This window comes from Strongylocentrotus purpuratus, unplaced genomic scaffold, assembly GCF_000002235.5.
Source record: "Strongylocentrotus purpuratus isolate Spur 01 unplaced genomic scaffold, Spur_5.0 spur5_scaffold_16, whole genome shotgun sequence".
Taxonomy (NCBI): Eukaryota; Metazoa; Echinodermata; class Echinoidea; order Camarodonta; family Strongylocentrotidae; genus Strongylocentrotus; species Strongylocentrotus purpuratus.
Genome location: NW_022145601.1, coordinates 23,789,874 through 23,807,438, shown reverse-complemented (window position 1 = coordinate 23,807,438; position 17,565 = coordinate 23,789,874). Strand labels below are relative to the sequence as shown.

The 17,565-nt window shown below is 35.2% G+C and overlaps 1 protein-coding gene across 1 annotated transcript; it reads right to left on the bottom strand.

Moving 5' to 3' along the window:
* Positions 1 to 1,962: 1,962 nt before the first annotated feature.
* On the bottom strand, positions 1,963 to 15,794 carry LOC752890. Its single transcript, XM_001177757.4, has 3 exons — positions 15,277 to 15,794; positions 10,703 to 10,900; positions 1,963 to 4,893 (listed from the first exon to the last, which is right to left on the bottom strand). Exons 1-3 carry the CDS (start codon positions 15,371 to 15,373, stop codon positions 4,826 to 4,828), a joined length of 363 nt encoding a protein of 120 aa, XP_001177757.1. The 5' UTR covers positions 15,374 to 15,794; the 3' UTR covers positions 1,963 to 4,825.
* Positions 15,795 to 17,565: the final 1,771 nt, after the last annotated feature.

Here is a 17,565-nt window from a genome sequence, read left to right as displayed (position 1 = left end):
ACATAATGGTAAGACATCCTTACAACGCTACTCCATGTCTTTAGGAAATAGGTGTTTGTTCCAGTGGCAGATACAAAAAAATCTAGATTGGCGGATAATGTTTTTAAGCCTTGATTCTAATTAAGCCCCAGTGCCTCCTCGCTCTTGGACGATAGATAAATCTAATTATTTAATCTAAATGGAAGAGGAAGAACAATTCTAAGATTAAACTGTTAAAGCCTTTTCCAATTATTTTATGGCCAAATACTACCAACATGCCATTTCATTAATCGAAGGCTAATTTCGGAGACAATTTTGAAGAAGTGGATTTTGAATTAGTAGCATTTATCGCGTTAGGTTTAAAGAATCAGCTACCTGATCTAAAGATTTGAGCAAGGGAAGAAGAGAAGTCCCCAGAGTGAATGCTAAATATAAGCATTCCAAGTTGCATCGAATATAGATCTCCTAGTTTTAGAATACTGTTTTCATGATAAATTAGATTTGTATGTGCACGATAATATGCTTTAGAAATATTCTAATAACCCGCTTCTGCACAACAAAAATCATATGAATTCGAGTTCTTGATGATTTGCCCCATTCAAAAATACCATATTTAATAAATGATAAAAATGAAAGTAGATCTCAACTTATAGATAAAACCAGTAATATTCCAAGACATTTTGTTGAAGCTACTCTATCGATGGGGACATTAAATGTCACATCACCTGGCAAAAAAAATGACAGCATATAATTAGTTTTCTGAAGATTCAAGGATAAATTTATTAACATTATTCCAATTCATAACTTTTCGGAACTCTTTAATATCAGTTTTCAACAATATTTTCGGACATTTGTGAGAAAAATATACACTTGAGTCATCATCAACAATTATGAAAGATAATAAACTTGATGAGCATTGAAAATCGTTAATATACAAAAATCCCAAAAGGGATTCCTTGGGAACAATGCATGTTAGTTTTGGGGGGCAAGAGACAAATCCATTTTATTACCAATATTGCTTTTGATCAGTAAGATAACTTCTAAACCAATCCAAGACGACTCCCCTGACACCATAATGGCATATTACTCATGAGAATGTCATGGTCTTCAGTATCAAAGGCCTTGGAAAGTCTAAAAATTACCGATATTGCGTAAGTGACTATCTAAGGCAAAAGGAAGTTCATCTATAAAGTGTAAAATTGCATGTGTTGTTGTATGCTTCTCCTGAAAACCAAACTGATAATTACTTAAGACACAAGTTTTGCTTTTAAAAAATATAGTTCTTGCATAAATAAGCTTTCTCAGAGTTTTTGAAAAAACATGTTGGGAAAGAAATCGGACGATAATTTGTCAGTAATTGAGAGTCACCCTTTTTTTTTAATTGGTATATCTCTTGCAATCCTCACGTTTTCCACTACAACTCCGCTTGACATAGACAATTTGAAAAAAAAATTGACTAGTGGTTGAAGAATACCGACAATACCTTGCTTAATAAGTTAATTCCCAATATGATCATACCCAGAACTTTTCCCTTTCTTGTTCTTTAGGGCTCTAACAATACCAAGCAATTCTTTGTCATTTGTGGGCACCAAAAATATACTTTGCATATTAGGTTCTCCTAAATAATCATGAAAATCTGTTCAACTGTTTGGAATAGTTTTGCCAGATTCGGACCATTTTACTAAGATATTCATTAAACTTTTTCACTATGATATCTTTAGATGGTGCTCGGTCTCTCTCTCTCTCTCCCTCTCTCTCTCACCACACACTCCCGCGCACTCTCGTATCTTTTCTCAAGAATTTTATTTCTTTTTCTCCTCTATCTCTCCCACATCTGTTTTCTCTCTTCCTCCCTCACATTTATGCTCGCTCTCTCTCTCCCTATTTCATTCTTTTCCCCTTTCTCTCTCTCTCACTCTCTCTCTCTCTCTCCGTCTCCCAGTCGTTTGCACCATGTTACGATCATTCAAAACACGTGCACGGTTTAAAGTTATCATATATTTATTTGAATTTGAAATATGCGCATTATACAATGCATTCGTCTCCAACATTACAATAGGAATACCAGCCCCTAAGTCTTCTACAGACTCATCACAAAAATAATTTTGACGAAACAAAAAGGAACTGAAAACTTCGTTTCATGGACATACAAAATAAAAATCTGTCGTAACTAGCAACATATACATAAATAAATAAATTACAATGCAATCCTGCGCAAATTGCATGTTACTTGCATTGTGAACTTGCATTATGAAAATAATGCCATGTATCTACAATCATGATATATACAATCGCCATTACTTAGCCCAGGTATAGTTCAAGGGTATCTTAAGAGCAAGGAAATATATAAATGCGATGAGTGGTGTCATCGTAAAGGCAAATGTATAGCAGTCGGGCAATTTGCCACTTTCGTATAATCAAATTCAATGCATATGTCATTTTGAACTGCCTCGTTGCAACTTATTTAATGCACCTTTTACGAATGATTTTACTGCAATAGTCAGAATGCGAACTACATACATTAGTTGTTGCTAGGTATGAAAAACATTATGAAATGACCTACGTAACAACATTAAATGTTTGCATTTTTTCATTATGACTTCTTAAAGATTTATGCATTAATCTTGATACATGCAAGGAATAGACGGGTAACCACGCGGCCAATGAAGACCGGAAAAGTGCTTGAAAGCAAAGCATTTGCAATGCAGAGTGCAACCGGTCTTTTAATTGGTGTCTAATAAGCTGATCTATGACAGTTGAAGTCTTGATTATTTAATTTGTGGCTTCTCTAATTGCACTATTGAAGAAAAAAAAATTATGTCAAAAGACAATCCTCGTACATGTACTTACTAGTTTACAATTACATGTATATGGATGCAATACAACAAGGGAAATTGGATATAATAACGTAATTTATTACAAGGCATTATTTTCAACAGAAAAATTACATATTCTTATTTAAATCATGACGAGATTTATCAAACTGAAATCAAATAAGCGATATTAAACCTTAAAATCAATTTCTTGAAATAAATGACATGAATTAGTACAAATCAAATTATGCATATCACTAATTTAAACAACATGAAATAAATTCTTCTAAATAACTAACATTTACCCGGCAAGGCAATATTGTCTAAAAGCACGAAAAATTGATTTCCTGAATATTCGCGATGTCATATGTTTACATTTAAACCTATGAGAACCTTAACCTTAGGAGCGTTACATTTGGTTTACGATATTGACGAATAAAAAGGGATTTACATCTCTAGAAATTCGCAATTTCTAGCAGCGAAGCGGATTAATATTCCAATCAAAATGTAAAAACAAGTTACACATCAACATCAAACCATAAGGAATAGGCCTATGAGTACTGAATATTTTGCAGGTACAATGCGAACATTGCGAAATTCTTGCATTCACTTCTCTAAAATGGTTATTCAGCAACATCTTTTGAACACAAAGTCATAATATAAAAAGATAATGTTTAAAAATAAAGTTCATGTGATGCTAGCTTTAACAGTGTTTTTCTTCAAGAAATTGACTAAAGAAAAATCAAACTTATTTTCTCTTGTTGAATAGTTACATAGGCCTATTACTAATACGAAGGTAGCAGGTCAATCAATTCTAAACTTAAATCGTTTAGTTGATGAAAAGAATCCGTACCTGGGAAGAAACACAACATCATTAAATTGTATACAATAAGTATGTGTACTACCCCCTAGTAAAACCTTCCAGCTACAGTATGCATTGACAGAAACCTGATAAACGAAAGACCAGACCCCTTCTTGGAAATTAGTTTACTTCAAATGCCAGAGAGCTCCGATAACTACCCCTTCTTTTTTTAAGGAAAGGTGAATGAACGGTGGGTCTTTTTCCCAAGTGTACTACGAAATCATCCGCTTTTTGGTATTCATGAATTCAAATATTGGTAGCCATGATGTTAGAACGATGGTATGAAGGACTCCGTGGAGATTGGGTACAGTGGCAAGACGTCCCCACAACCTAATACCAAGGGGCTATTAACCGAAGCTAAGTGGCCTCGGTACACGATTTCAAGTACACCCGTTAACAAATGGCCGTGGGCATGGACTTAGTGAAAGCCACCTCGGCAAGTTACGAAAGAGAGGGGGGAGGCACCTGTCAGCCCTGTTACAGTGGGATACTGTCGTTACATTATTGACAAATTCAACCGCGTTACGTGATAGCAAATTAATCAGTAACAAGTTCAAATGACAATAGTAATAATAATAATACTGATGAATATGGTTTCTGGTATACTACTCATCTCTGTGAGACACATTTGATGCTCCTGGCGCTTTGCTATTCCAGTATGCTTATTTTTAATTTTGTAACGATTATTCTAGAACACGCCATTTTTTAAGGTGACTGAAATTCAAATAGAATTAAGAGACATTCGTAGATGTGCAAAATTCATTAAATCGCATGCATGTTAGACATCGTTATTAATGAAGATGTAGACATTTAGAACCCATCCCTCCCATCCATTGACAAATGGAACGTTCTTAATAGAAGTCAAATTTTTGAACACTTCCATTAAATTTGCATTTTGTTACAATAAATTATAGTATACATAATCAATATCGGTAAAGTGTCGTCATTGTTAAAGAAAAACAGAAGTTGGTCCGAGATATCTTAGGATACCCATGCGAAGAAGTAAGAATAAAATCGTCTCCATATTTTTTAAGTAATTCAAAGGACAACCCCTCCAACTGGAATATTATAGGTAAGGTTCTCATCATCATCATCATCATAACTTTTCTTCTATTAAGTTGTATATGCTACATATACTTTATGTTCTTCAGATGGTTGAGTGGAATGATTCTCAATTAGCTGCTTTCATGATTGGTGACTTATTCAATACGCCTGTCCTCCAGAATAGATGCGCGCCACCTGCAGGACAAAATAGAAGAGAAAAGTGATAATTAGTCTTCAGGTCAAATATATCGCAAGCGAATTGAACATAATCAGTAAGATAAGCTTACTTCTTTTGGGATCCTTCACTAGAAATTTACACAGGTGGAAATCCATTTAAAGAGAGGAATTCACTCTAAAAATTAATATTCACCTATCTACCATGGATTTTATCATACTTTGGAGTGGATTTAACTCTAGAAGATTAGTGATCCATATTATGACTCTTAGCTGATTTCCTTTCCTCTACATTTAAAGAGAAAGCTTCTTATAGGTACTGATACATAAAACATTGACAAAATGGTTCAAGTTTGTAGATGAATCCAACTTCTTAGATAGGACAAATCAAACAACTGTATACAATCAAAATTTACATCCTGACAGTCCATTTAGATAAAAACATTATTGCAGTTTATGAGCTACCACAGGTCGTATTGAATGCAATTTTTTTTTAAAGTAAAAAAAAAAATCTTAGATTTGAAAGAATAATGTTACTAATGGCTCTTAATTGATGTTGCATAATATCATTATTAACTTTTCTGAAATGGCAGCGGTTAAAATTTAAAAGGACATTTCGGGCATTTAATTTCACTTTGCATGCAATATTTCCTAGTGAATATGCTTGTTTGTTTGTTTGTTTTAGTTTAGTTTACTTTACTTTACTTGAACTTTACCATCTATATATCACAACCAGATGATTCTACAGTATTTAATTTAGAATTATCCTGCAACTCACAACACACAATTACTCAAAGCAGCACAAGTTTTTAACAAAACAAACACAATTGTTTTACCTTTGAGTATAACTGTGGTTTTTTATTAATCAATCTTCCTTCACCTACTCATTTTACTTATGCGCATAAATTATCATATACATCAAAATACATAAGGTTCGTAGCACTTTAGTTTTTGTTTTATTAAGCTACTTTACTTTATTTTAGTTTGGTTTAGTAAGTTTTTTGGTGTTGGTTTGTTAATATGCAAAGACGCCTGGAAAAGAGTGCAAGAAAACATGGCATGAACCTCACGGCTGAGAAAAGCAACATCCTGAAGATGGGTGTTGATGAGAATGTAACTGTAACGATTGAAGGAGAACAGCTTGATACTGTTGATCAATTCAAGTATCTAGGGCCATCTACCACAGAGGATGCTAAACCTGCTCAGAAAGTCAAAATAAGATTTGCCATTGCACATCTGCCCTTGGAATTCTGACACTAATATTGAATGACAGGAGAACCACAATGACATCTAGATTGAGCTGGTAACATCAGTTATTTTATATGGTTGTTAACACGGACACTGAATGCAGAGATAGGAAAGCGAGGATTTCTGCATATCTGCTACTCTTCACATATGTCAAACAAGAAAGTGAGAGAGAGAGAGATAATGGAGAATCGTATAGGGGAACAAGATCACCTCATAACAATTGTGAAAAGAAGACAGCTACAAAAGTTTCTGCATGTAACTAGATGGAAGAGTAGCCTGACAAGCACCATTTTGAAGGAGGAACCGATGGGAGAAGAAAGAGGGACAGACCAACTAAACTGATAACACCAAGCAGTGGACGAGAATGTCATTTGAACAGCTAACCAGAACAGCTAAAGACAGAAAGTTATGGGGAGCATGTGTCTCAAGGTCCATTTCATTGCTGCCTCCAACGGCTTCTAAGCTATGGAACATATATATATATATATACATGATATGCAAAAAGATGTATTTCTTGTAATCATGTTTTCCCCTTTTGGTGAGATTGACTTTTGTCTGAATGATACTGAATACAAGTTTAAAACAGGGTTTCTTTAAGTTTACATGATGTTTGAAACGCAGATTGTGTGGGCGAAACTAAACTCTAAATTCTTTTAGGACAATGCTGTAGTTTAATTAAGAAACCTTACAATGGCAATACTGCACATGAACAATGAACAATAAATGTATTTAATACAATCATAGGGATAAAGATGAGACTTAATAAACAAGGACTATTGTGGGCGGATCCCTTACAAAATATTCCCGAAAATATAGGAAACCCTTCATAAAAATAATGATACAAGAGATATAAATAACATTCGTACGACTTCAACAATGAATATCTAGAGACAGTTATTAAAAAAAAAAAAATCTTTCTTAGTTGTTATCATGGCTATTGAAGATGGAAAAGTGGAGGGGGGGAATATCTTAGCTCACGGAAATTGATATTGTTGAGGAAACAAAACTACATTTTTATTAGGAGCCTGATACATGAAAATTATCATTAGAGACCGCCACATTTCAATAACATAGTTGCCAGCAGCCAATCAAATTCAATTGTTGCAGTAGCTTATAAAAGTTACGGTAACTTGTATTGAAAATACGTTTTATGAAACAGTGCTCAGATTTTTGGAGGAGAATCTTTAAACCATAATTTCCATAAGAAATATGGTCAACTAAAGAGATCGAGAGCTCCGATATCCAACATAAGAACGTTCATATTGTAACTGCCTATTAATGTATGAAAATGCAGAAATCAAATCAAATCAAACATAATCAATTGCCCCTCTCTTTATAATTTCGTTTTGAGGAGAAAAATATTTGCTCATTTTAAAAGAAAAGATCTTACAATGTTGCTGAGAAATTGACGATCCAGCGAACACAATAATTATCGATCGGCCCCAAACTCGATTCATTTTGACCCAATAGTATAAGGTACTTATTACCTAATACTTATCGATAATTTCGCCAACTCATATAATTATGGCAAATGAACAAAAGTTAGTTTAAAGATTTGTGGTAACCCACTCCCTGGGCAATATCCTTCCCACACTTGAACGAAAATGTGGTCGACCACGGAGTTCACATGAGCAAAAGAAGTACTCTCACAAATTACTGTGTACATATTTGCCAGAGTATGTAATGACTTTAGTGGAAGCCGCAAGTTTGTTAAACAAAAAACACACGTTAGATTTCATGACTTCTCCTTCTATTTCGGATACATTTTTAAAGTTATAGTGAAGCTAATAAAACGGGATAGATATGAGAACAAAATGACACAAACAATTGTAATTTGGTTTGGTATATTTTATCACTTGGAATGATTTTGTCGTAGAAATTGATTGGGTCGCAAAACATTTAATTTGACGGATCTCTACTGGTGACGGCATGTCATGAGTATTTTTGGCACGACAAGATTTTTGAGAAGCCATCAAAAGAAATTCACTTGACCGTACTAAGAGTCATGAGTTTGCAAAATTAATCATGGGCGGGTTGTGAGTTATTATTAAGGACAACCCGTATTAGATTGAACGTTGAGTGTATAAATAGCGTGATAAGGAATCATTAATGAAGCAAGAACATGGATATAGGGTTTCTTTGTATTATGTAATATTTGGCACATTTCTTAAAGGGATTCGGTAACCTTGTCTCCGATCATGAAACAATATCCTGGATTTAGCTCATGCTGCAATGATAATTATAAACCTTTAGGTCAGTCAGAAACCCCATGACTTTTACAAGCCGATCGTCGGTCTAATTATCAATATATTTACGATTGAAAATCGAAATCAAATTTTGCGTTTTCCCAACGGTCTTCATAACAGTACAGTCTATTGGGGAAAACGAGTATGGTAAAAACCGGTCATTCAAAGGTTATTACTATTTCGAGGCACTTCTTGATCATTTTGATGCGCAAATTCTTTAGGGCTTCAATATTACACCATATCACATACACTGATAATTCGTAGTGCCGCGCATCTCAGATTTAACATTGTTAAACGATGCCTTTAACCATGTATACGATAATAAGTAACGATGTAAATTTGTGTAGGTTTGTATTTCTCGTTTTTCTATTTAGTTATGAAAAAACGACTAGAATTACACTTCCATTATTTCAAGCGTTGCATCCCGTTGAAGACTCTCAACGAAATTCATTTCAAAGGTTGAAGCACTTGATGAAGATTGTTATGGTTTGATGATAGAGAGTGCTTATAAGATCTCAATCATATTTCGCTAGAGTTTCAGTGCTTATTAAGCCAGAATTCTCGGACCGCCACTGAAGCGAAGATAATAACTGTAATTTACGAAATCACAAGGAGATTGCTAACCTGGCTATTAAAGCGTTTCCATTATTATCTGACCAAATTGCAGACGGGGTTTTAGTTTTCCTCCATGAACTAAGCATTTTTAATTTATTGAAGCAAAAACGGGGATGGATAATATTATTTTTATTTAAAAAATCTTCTTTTTTTCAGGTGAGTTTTCTATAGGGTATACATTCTCAAATTTTAATTTTCCATGTCTCAGTCCGCTCTAATCTCGGTTTAAAAAAAAAGAAAGTTTTACTTAATTTAACACATTGTACACTGCAAATAACTAAATATAAATATTGTGTCCAGTCACAGCAAGCAATTTTGTAGAGAGGAAAAAATGGATTGTGATCCTGCTCAACCTTTGAATGTAATAACTTAAAAATATAATTTAAGACCATATATATTTTTCTGTTAGAAACAAAGAGTCTATCATGCATAACCTTTCCTTTTAGAAAAAAACAATCATGCCTCGTCAATATTTGTCAATAAGTTTTAGAAGAGAAAAACATACTGACTAAACGAAGCCATTCATTTCAAAAGGAAATGGAATGGAACAAAATTTAAATGGTCAACCGTGCAAGATGCCAATATGCAAAATATACCCACGATAAGGAATGATCTGACGAGGTTTTCTTTTTAAAAACCCGTTCTAATATTTCACCCTTCATATCAAACCAACTTCCAAAGTACTACATGGATTCCCGGCCTCTGTCTTCAGTTTTAAAACTCATGTATTACGTTGTCAACATCTTGATCAGAAGGAACACTAGCGCCGGAGACCCAGTCATGGGAATTATTTTTTGAACCTTCTGATAATCGTGTACTTCGGAAGATTACAATCTTGGTCAAACTTTGGCGCCTGGTATCATAGTGTAATGAAAAAACGAACGAAGTCTTCCAAGGTATGCTATTAAAGGTAATACAAAGTGTTGGGAAATTTTGAAAATTGGGTGGATATTGATTCTTTACAATTTTGATATCTTTGGATGCCCCTCGGGATGTATTATAAGCACTAGAAAATTTAGCACCTAAAACACTTTTGCTTTCGAGAAAAATTGAATATAAAAATTTTCCGGTACTCCCGGTAAATTTTGATAAATTTCAAATAGCGCCTACGGCCGTACAATGGTAGCTGCGACCATGAACATTTCAGAATATGTAGTTGTGATATATGATTTCCAAACGGGAATAGCTATCGGTCATTTTTAGTCAGGAAACATTGATTTATAGCTTAATTAATTTCTTGACCTTGAGAGGGAGCTATACAAAATACAGAGTTTATTATTAACAATTTCATAACTTTAGACTCTATTTCAACAGCGACAACGATCACTGAATAGTGTAGGGTAGCATATGCTTCCAATATGTTCATTTGAACCAAATTCATTACCCCATACCAAAACTTTGTATTACCTTTAAGCGCTCTTAATTAGGCATTCGGTAACATCAAATAAGTCTCGCTGTACTTTTCATGAACGCTTTAAAACTGAAAACGCGCAGATTACCCAGTATTAAAGAGAGAAGCTTGAGTTCTCGGGAAGGTATAACAAATAAGATTATTCATGACTTTGTTTAATCGTTTTAGTGTGGAAGAATATTTCATCATTAAAACATACTCTGAAAAAGAATGGCTGACAGGCTGGGATTTGAACCCTCAACACTTGGATTGAGAGTCAGGTGAATGAACCACTACACCATGACATCGCCACAAAAGTAGTGGAACTCACCTCTCCTCCTCTCTTGGTTGTTATCACCCCTTCTGACCACGGGTGCTTGTCTGGCAGGCACCTGGCTTGGTGGACACATATCGAGCTCGTCGCATAAATCGTTCATCAGTTTTAGCAAAATCTCGTATTTCATCAGTTTCAATACACTCCTGTAATCGACCGGTTCTTCATTATCCTCCAAAGCCCATGCCGAGCCTCCTGCATGAAAAGAAACACCAAAAAATCAAATTAGTATTCAACAACAAAAGAATTGACACCACTAACAACAAAAAAAGTTAAACATTTCTATGTAACTTTTACAACGTTTTATGAAAAACGCAAGTGTCGGAGAATAAAACAAGCTCTGAAACCCTATGGGAAATTATATTTCTGAGAATATTCACGTAAATATTATTGGTTTTAACTCACAGGAACTCCAATGTGAAAGTGTCCCGTTGCTGTGATGCTGATTAAATTCTCAGACGTTCATTTTTTATCGAAATATTGAAAATATCGGGAAAATTCCGTCAATATGAGGCTTAACAGTTCCTCTTTTTTTCTTTTTTTTTTGTCGATCGTACTTCCGATGTCGTCTGGCAATCGTTTCTTCGTCATTTCAGAGGTGCTGCAAATCACCTAATTATTTAGCAGTGACGAATAGCAGTTTAGTTACTTTTTTAAAATTACATTTTCCAAGAGAGGAAATATAGACTCTAAAACAATGTTTGAGATTATATTGTATTATGGATATTCTTCTTGCCAATTAAAGTGTTTGTATAACTTTCCTTCCGTCGTTCATGGCTTTAAACTACAAACGATTTATAAATGTTTAAAGGCTTTATTTCTATAGAGTGTGTAATGTCCGTTAATGATTCATGCCCTGCGGGAACACTTCAATATCAAGGGCCTAATTTCGTCTCTCTTTCAGTAGTTTCAAGCACTTCTTCTCAAGATGTCGTTTGTTCTCAGGAGGGAGTGAAAACCTTCTCATCATTTTACTTCAAGAACAAACATGTCTCCAATTTACCAGGATGCATTTAATCCGCAGAGTAAAGCTTCTATATTCAGTACCGTTTGATATTTCCCCATATACGTGTGACTTAAGGGGATATATGATAAGATCCGAGTCAATATGTTTAAATGTTAATGGATGCAAGACGCATGTACACCTGAAAAAAAAAATCGGTAACAGCTTTTTTACAATCATGTTTGTAACATAAAATATGTCGGGGAATGAAAAAGATACAAACATAAATACAAAGATATATATGTATATATAGAGAGAGGGAGTGCGTGTGTGAGAGAGAGATAGAGAGACAGACAGATAGAGAGAGAGAGAGAGAGAGAGAGAGAGAGAGAGTCAAAAGAGCGAGAGAGGGAGAGACAGAGAGAGAGAGGAGGAGTATTGAATGTCAGAAATCGTGATTTAATGCTCAGCAAAAAAAAGGTGAAAGAAACTTTATATCAAACGTTATATAACGTGAAAAATGAGAAGTAAATGAAAGATTGGCAAAATAATATGTAAATGTGTTTGTGTGTGTGTGAAGTACAGAACGAATGGATTGCATTTACAATCGAAATATGAATTAGTATCTACTGAATGATAAAAGTACGTTTTTTATGATTGTATCTCCTCAACATTAACACTCTATGATTTAGTTTAGAGGCATTAATTATTTATTTTACAATCTACCATTATGAAGCAACACAGAGGCATTACATTGTAGTAAAAAAGACACAATATTAAAGGTAAAGACCAGTATTGGAAACGCCCCAATTTCAAAAAATGAAATGGAAGCTCTCATTACCAATCATGTGAAAGAATATGTTTTGACTAATACATGATGATAACAAATTTGCCAGGAAACCGCCTACTAATTCATATATTTGGTAAATTTGTTTCTCTCATGGTCTGTGAGAGATATAGGGTAGTCCCATATACATCTTTCTGTGTATAGTGCTTGTAACTTTACGAAGAATGGGCCAAATTTCTTATAATTTTGATGATTCCAGAACCTTGCAGATGCTAGATGCTAGATGATCAACCTTTTCTGATCGATTCCACAACGTTTCTTTCACAATGCAATCGCATGACCATAACTGGTCTTTACCTTTAAGCTTTTTTTCATTACATAGATATTATACGAGTATATGTGTAATCCATTATGATAATATTCGATTGGTTTATGGCATGTACAGAATGGTGGAGCATCTTGAAAAGGCGATGTTCATCATTATATTAATTACTAGAAAATGATACTTACTGGTACATCATTTCGGTCAAAACAGTTTAATGCAACAATTTGAAAAAATGCTCTAATTACAGATACGTCTACAACATTTTCTAGTTATTTTTGTTTTTCTTGAGAAAGAACTTCCATGTATGAAGTATCCTTGCTCTAATTACGGATACGCCTACAACATTTTCTAGTTATTTTTGTTTTTCTTGCGAAAGAGAGAGGGGGAGATACGACGCATCGAATAACAAAAAAATACTTTTGAAACTATTTGTAGGCAATGTCATCTCATTTTAATACAATGGCCGGGGGAGTACTGGTTCGTTTTCCTCGTGTTAATAGTAGTAAACACTCGTCCCTGGAAACAGCCTACACTATTCACTAATTGAGAAAGTTATATTTATTCTCTCTGTGTGACACTCTGTATCTCCTTTCTCTCTTTCCCTCTCTATGTTATTCCCTCTCTTTCTCTCTCTCTCTCTCTCTCTCTCTAATTGTGACTCTCTGTATCATCCTACTGTCTTCACCCCACTCCCTCTCTGACTCTCTCTCTCTCTATCTCTCTCTATCTCTCTCTTTCTTTCTGTCTCTCGCTGTGTCTTGCAAGCTTGCTCTTGCCGCACGAAGACATTCAGAGTCATGTCTCTGGTCAGACATAGTAAAACAAAAACTCAGATGATATGATGTGCACGCGAATAAAAAATCCATGATTCATAATTAGATTTGTTGACGCTTTGGACGTGATGCAGGGGGGGGGGGGGAGCTCGGCGGCAAAGGGCTTGCGACCCTTAGTGGAATTTCGAGAACATATTGATACTAAAATCGTTGCATATTTTGTATCTTGATAAATGTACATACACGATTGTAAAGAAATCAACGGAAAGGGGAAATGCAAAAAAAGTAGTAGTAGTAGTAGAAGTAGTAGTAGTCGTCGAATTAGTAGTAGGAGTAGCAGTAGATAAATATAGATTTATTATTTTAATAGTATAGTTGTATAAGTGGTATAAGTAGTAGTAGTAATAATGAGAAGAAGAAGAAGAAGAAGAAGAAGAAGAAGAAGAAGCGAAGGAGAAGAAGATGGTAAAGATTAACAACGTAGAAAAAGTGGAAGTAGGAGAACAACCTTGTTTGTTATAGCGCGTGATGCTACTAAGGTTAAGAAGTACTTCCAGTTATTAAACTATAAAATGTGTAATAATTTCTACGTCATTCGATGCTTCATAATTTTCATGGAAGATGATAAGATCAGTTGGAGGACTCTACGTATTATGCCTCTAAGCGCTTTTCGTGATTATGGTTGTTCATTCTGAGGATCGGAAGCCAAGATAATTAAAAATTGGACCTTGTAGATTCCTAGGGTAACACTTCAAGACTTCTTGAAACGCGTAGGACAAAGTTTGCTCTATATGATCCTTCTACAAAATTATGATAAACACAACAATGAAGGAGTTATACATCCGTAGTCAGCCTTTAGTGTTAAAATCATCAGATTAGTTTTCTTTCTGGTAAGTAGTTTTTCTGTTATACGCGGTACTTTATTAAAGCAGAATTTGTTTTTGTCACTTGAATGACTGCCATTGCAGCCCTAATATTATCTATCCGTATCAGATTTTGCGCGTAATAAAAGTCTCCGCAATAAAACGACTCCTGCTGGCGTTAATCTTTCAAAATCATTTTTTTTTTGTCATCTCTCTTTTGGAAACATTAGAATCATTCATCTGTCTATCGACCAATTAACGTTATGAAAATTCGCTGGGTTTTCGTGAAAACGGAATTGTTATTCGAATTTAAAAATATTTCTTTCAATTTCGTAATGATAGGCTACTTTTTTCCAGATGAATGTCATTCCGTTGCATTATGTGGTTTCAACCAAAATAAAAATACTATATATGTATGTCTACTGTTGAGGGTATCTAATGTAACACTCCTAGATACTTCAATTCGTGGGTTTGAATTACTTAACAATTAAATGTCTCCTGAAATCCAGTCGTTTGAGTGGCATATCAATTTATAATCCCGTTTATAGTTCAGCTCAACAATCGTAATAATTTAGGGGCAATCACTTGCTCTCCCCAAAATGTCAAGAATCAGAAACACAATGAAGCACAAGTTTCTTAAGCTCGTAATGTTTGGCATTTAGCATGTACCTACTTCGTAGTAAGCTCAACAAAGATCGTGATACTTCTCGAGCATATATTGCTTGTTAGAGATTTCGCAATATGTTTGAAATAAACGAAACACAACCCGTTTCAGCTTATTAGTGACCCGAGTTTTCATATCTCCTTCTATATCTTCTTTTCTACTCTTTCTTTTATTCTCAATGGTCTAAAAAATATCAACGAAATATTTCAAGCTTACCTTGAGGGCCTTCTGTGATACTTAATGCTGATGACATCTGGACGGCTATGATAAGAAGAGCTGCTAAGGAAAGTAGGGTGCTTATTGTTGAATTCATGTTTCTGAGTTAAGTTGGATAGTTTCTATCCGTCAACTTCACGGATTCACTGAGCAAACGTCGGGCAACACTGGAGGCTTTGGAGTAGCTGACCAATCTACGATGATGCGATGAAGAAATCACACAAACAAATCCAAAATATAGTTCAAAAAGTTTCTAACAGGCGCCGTTTTCCTTTCTATAATCTCTCTTCATTCCTTTATTAAAACAGGAGGACCGCGTTTGTTTTTAATTATGTGCAGCTGCCTGTAGATTCGCGCCTAGAATGTGGCTTGTGAAAGTTTTCCAAGAGTTTTTATGCTGCCGTAGGATTACTCTTTCCTGTCAGACTTTTCGTAGATTGATGAAACAGGGATTCTCTCGATATCATCAAACTCTGAAAATGGTTACCCCTTCAGTTTTTGAGGACAGTGTGCAATCCACTTCTTTACGGCTGAGCTGATGCGCAGTGGGATAGTTATTTCTACTTAAGGCGCAGAGAAGTGGCGGGAAAAAAGCACTCTCGAGGCAGAAAAGCGCGCGCAATTCGCAATCACGTTTGGTCTCTGAGCGGTCTCTGACACGTCTGGTTTCACAATCAAGTATCTCGGCCGACGTGTCTTATACTTTGTTTTCGGAGAAAACCGTATTTCAAGAAGAAGGAAAATTATCACTGTTCTGTACTTTTTGTTTTGAGAGGGTGCCATCTTGTGAAACAGAGCCGTTGAGCAAGATGTAAATACAAAATCTATAGTAATTAAGCAGTCTAGTAACGTTTTGCTGTGTCAAGGCAACATTATGTTTTATAATCATACACTAGGTTTGTTTTTGCATAAAGTTGTATTGGTCGGCAATGCAACCGGCTTGAATATACAGGTTTCTATTTCGGACAGAATTTGGGGATGCTAGTGGTTAAATAAAAAAGAATGCAGGAAAGGAAGAAACGGAGAAAGTAAAGAATTATAACAAGAAAAAATTAATTAAAGGCCCACTGCACTACTGGTAGCTACTTGCGCCCTCTATATAACAAACAATGCCTAATCGGTGACCATTGGTCCCCCATGATCCTCTTTTTCTTATGTTAACTGAGAGCTGAGTTGATGAGATAACCACCTGTCTAGTGACCTTGCAGAGCGGTCTAATCCCTCCTGTAAACTACGGCAGATAAGCTTTAAAACAAAATAAGCACAAAAGAAGCAACAAAGAAAAAGGAAGAAAGAACCCATACACAAAAATGGAGTCATTAGTATTTATCTTATTAAAATGCAACTTGAAGGCCGAATGTGGGATTGTATGTTTGCGTCCACAACCTCGAATCATGTAGAGATGCCTAAACCGCTCACTTGCTATTGAACCTCTGCTTGGTTCGTAACAAAGTCGATGCGCTAGTGCCCTTTGGTAAGGCATTAATCCTCATTACCAGGTCCCTCGGAGAGGACCTGAAGCCGTCGGCCGCCTGGTTGCTTATTTACAAGCATTTATGCTTTCTTAGCAGTCAGGTAAAATAACCACCACCACCATTATAATCAATTTGGCTGTAAAAGTGCATTGTTTTTTGTGTAAATGTACGCAGAATCGATTCTCATACGTAAATCCGTCATTAATTTAGCCAGTGGGCGCGATAGGGCAAGCACAAGATAAAATAACATACGACATACTGTGAGCAACTGTAATATAGTTGGCCAAATTCTGTGTATAGATGGCTCTAGGTATGCGGCTTGTAAAAAAAAAACCTGAAACCCTCCTACTAAAAATCTGCCCAATAGGACTAGGATCTATCGGAAATATATTTAAAAAAAACATCTGTATATTCTAACTCACATCAAACTTATCCGTACAGGGTGAGCTGTTGATGCTTGTAGCTAGACCCCCCTCCCCCAACTCCTTTCTCCAGAAAGTTTTGAATTATCGTTATCCCGCTCAATTGAGATAACGATTAATTAATATTTAGACAAGCAAGGTCATCCCCCAGGAATTTTGTTCCCTTACGTCAATGACATGCAATAATTAATTTAATTTAATTGAATAATTAATCTCCAACAATTTTCATTCTGACTGAATATGTCCCTTTAGGAACTTAAACTATGCTAAATAAAAAAAGTAAACCATCAGCGGCGTCCAATAATGACCAAAATCAGAACATTGCCATCTTCCTAAAGGGATTGGGTATCTTTGTCTCAGATTCTGAAACAATATCCTTGAACGTTGGGTGT

Coding starts and splice junctions, on each gene's coding strand:
- LOC752890 (XM_001177757.4), bottom strand. CDS start 15,373: ATGAATTCAACAATAAGCACCCTACTTTCCTTAGCAGCTCTTCTTATC. Junction 10,901..15,276: donor TATCACAGAAGGCCCTCAAG/GTAAGCTTGAAA, acceptor CTTTTCATGCAG/GAGGCTCGGCATGGGCTTTG. Junction 4,894..10,702: donor CAACCAAGAGAGGAGGAGAG/GTGAGTTCCACT, acceptor TTTGTCCTGCAG/GTGGCGCGCATCTATTCTGG.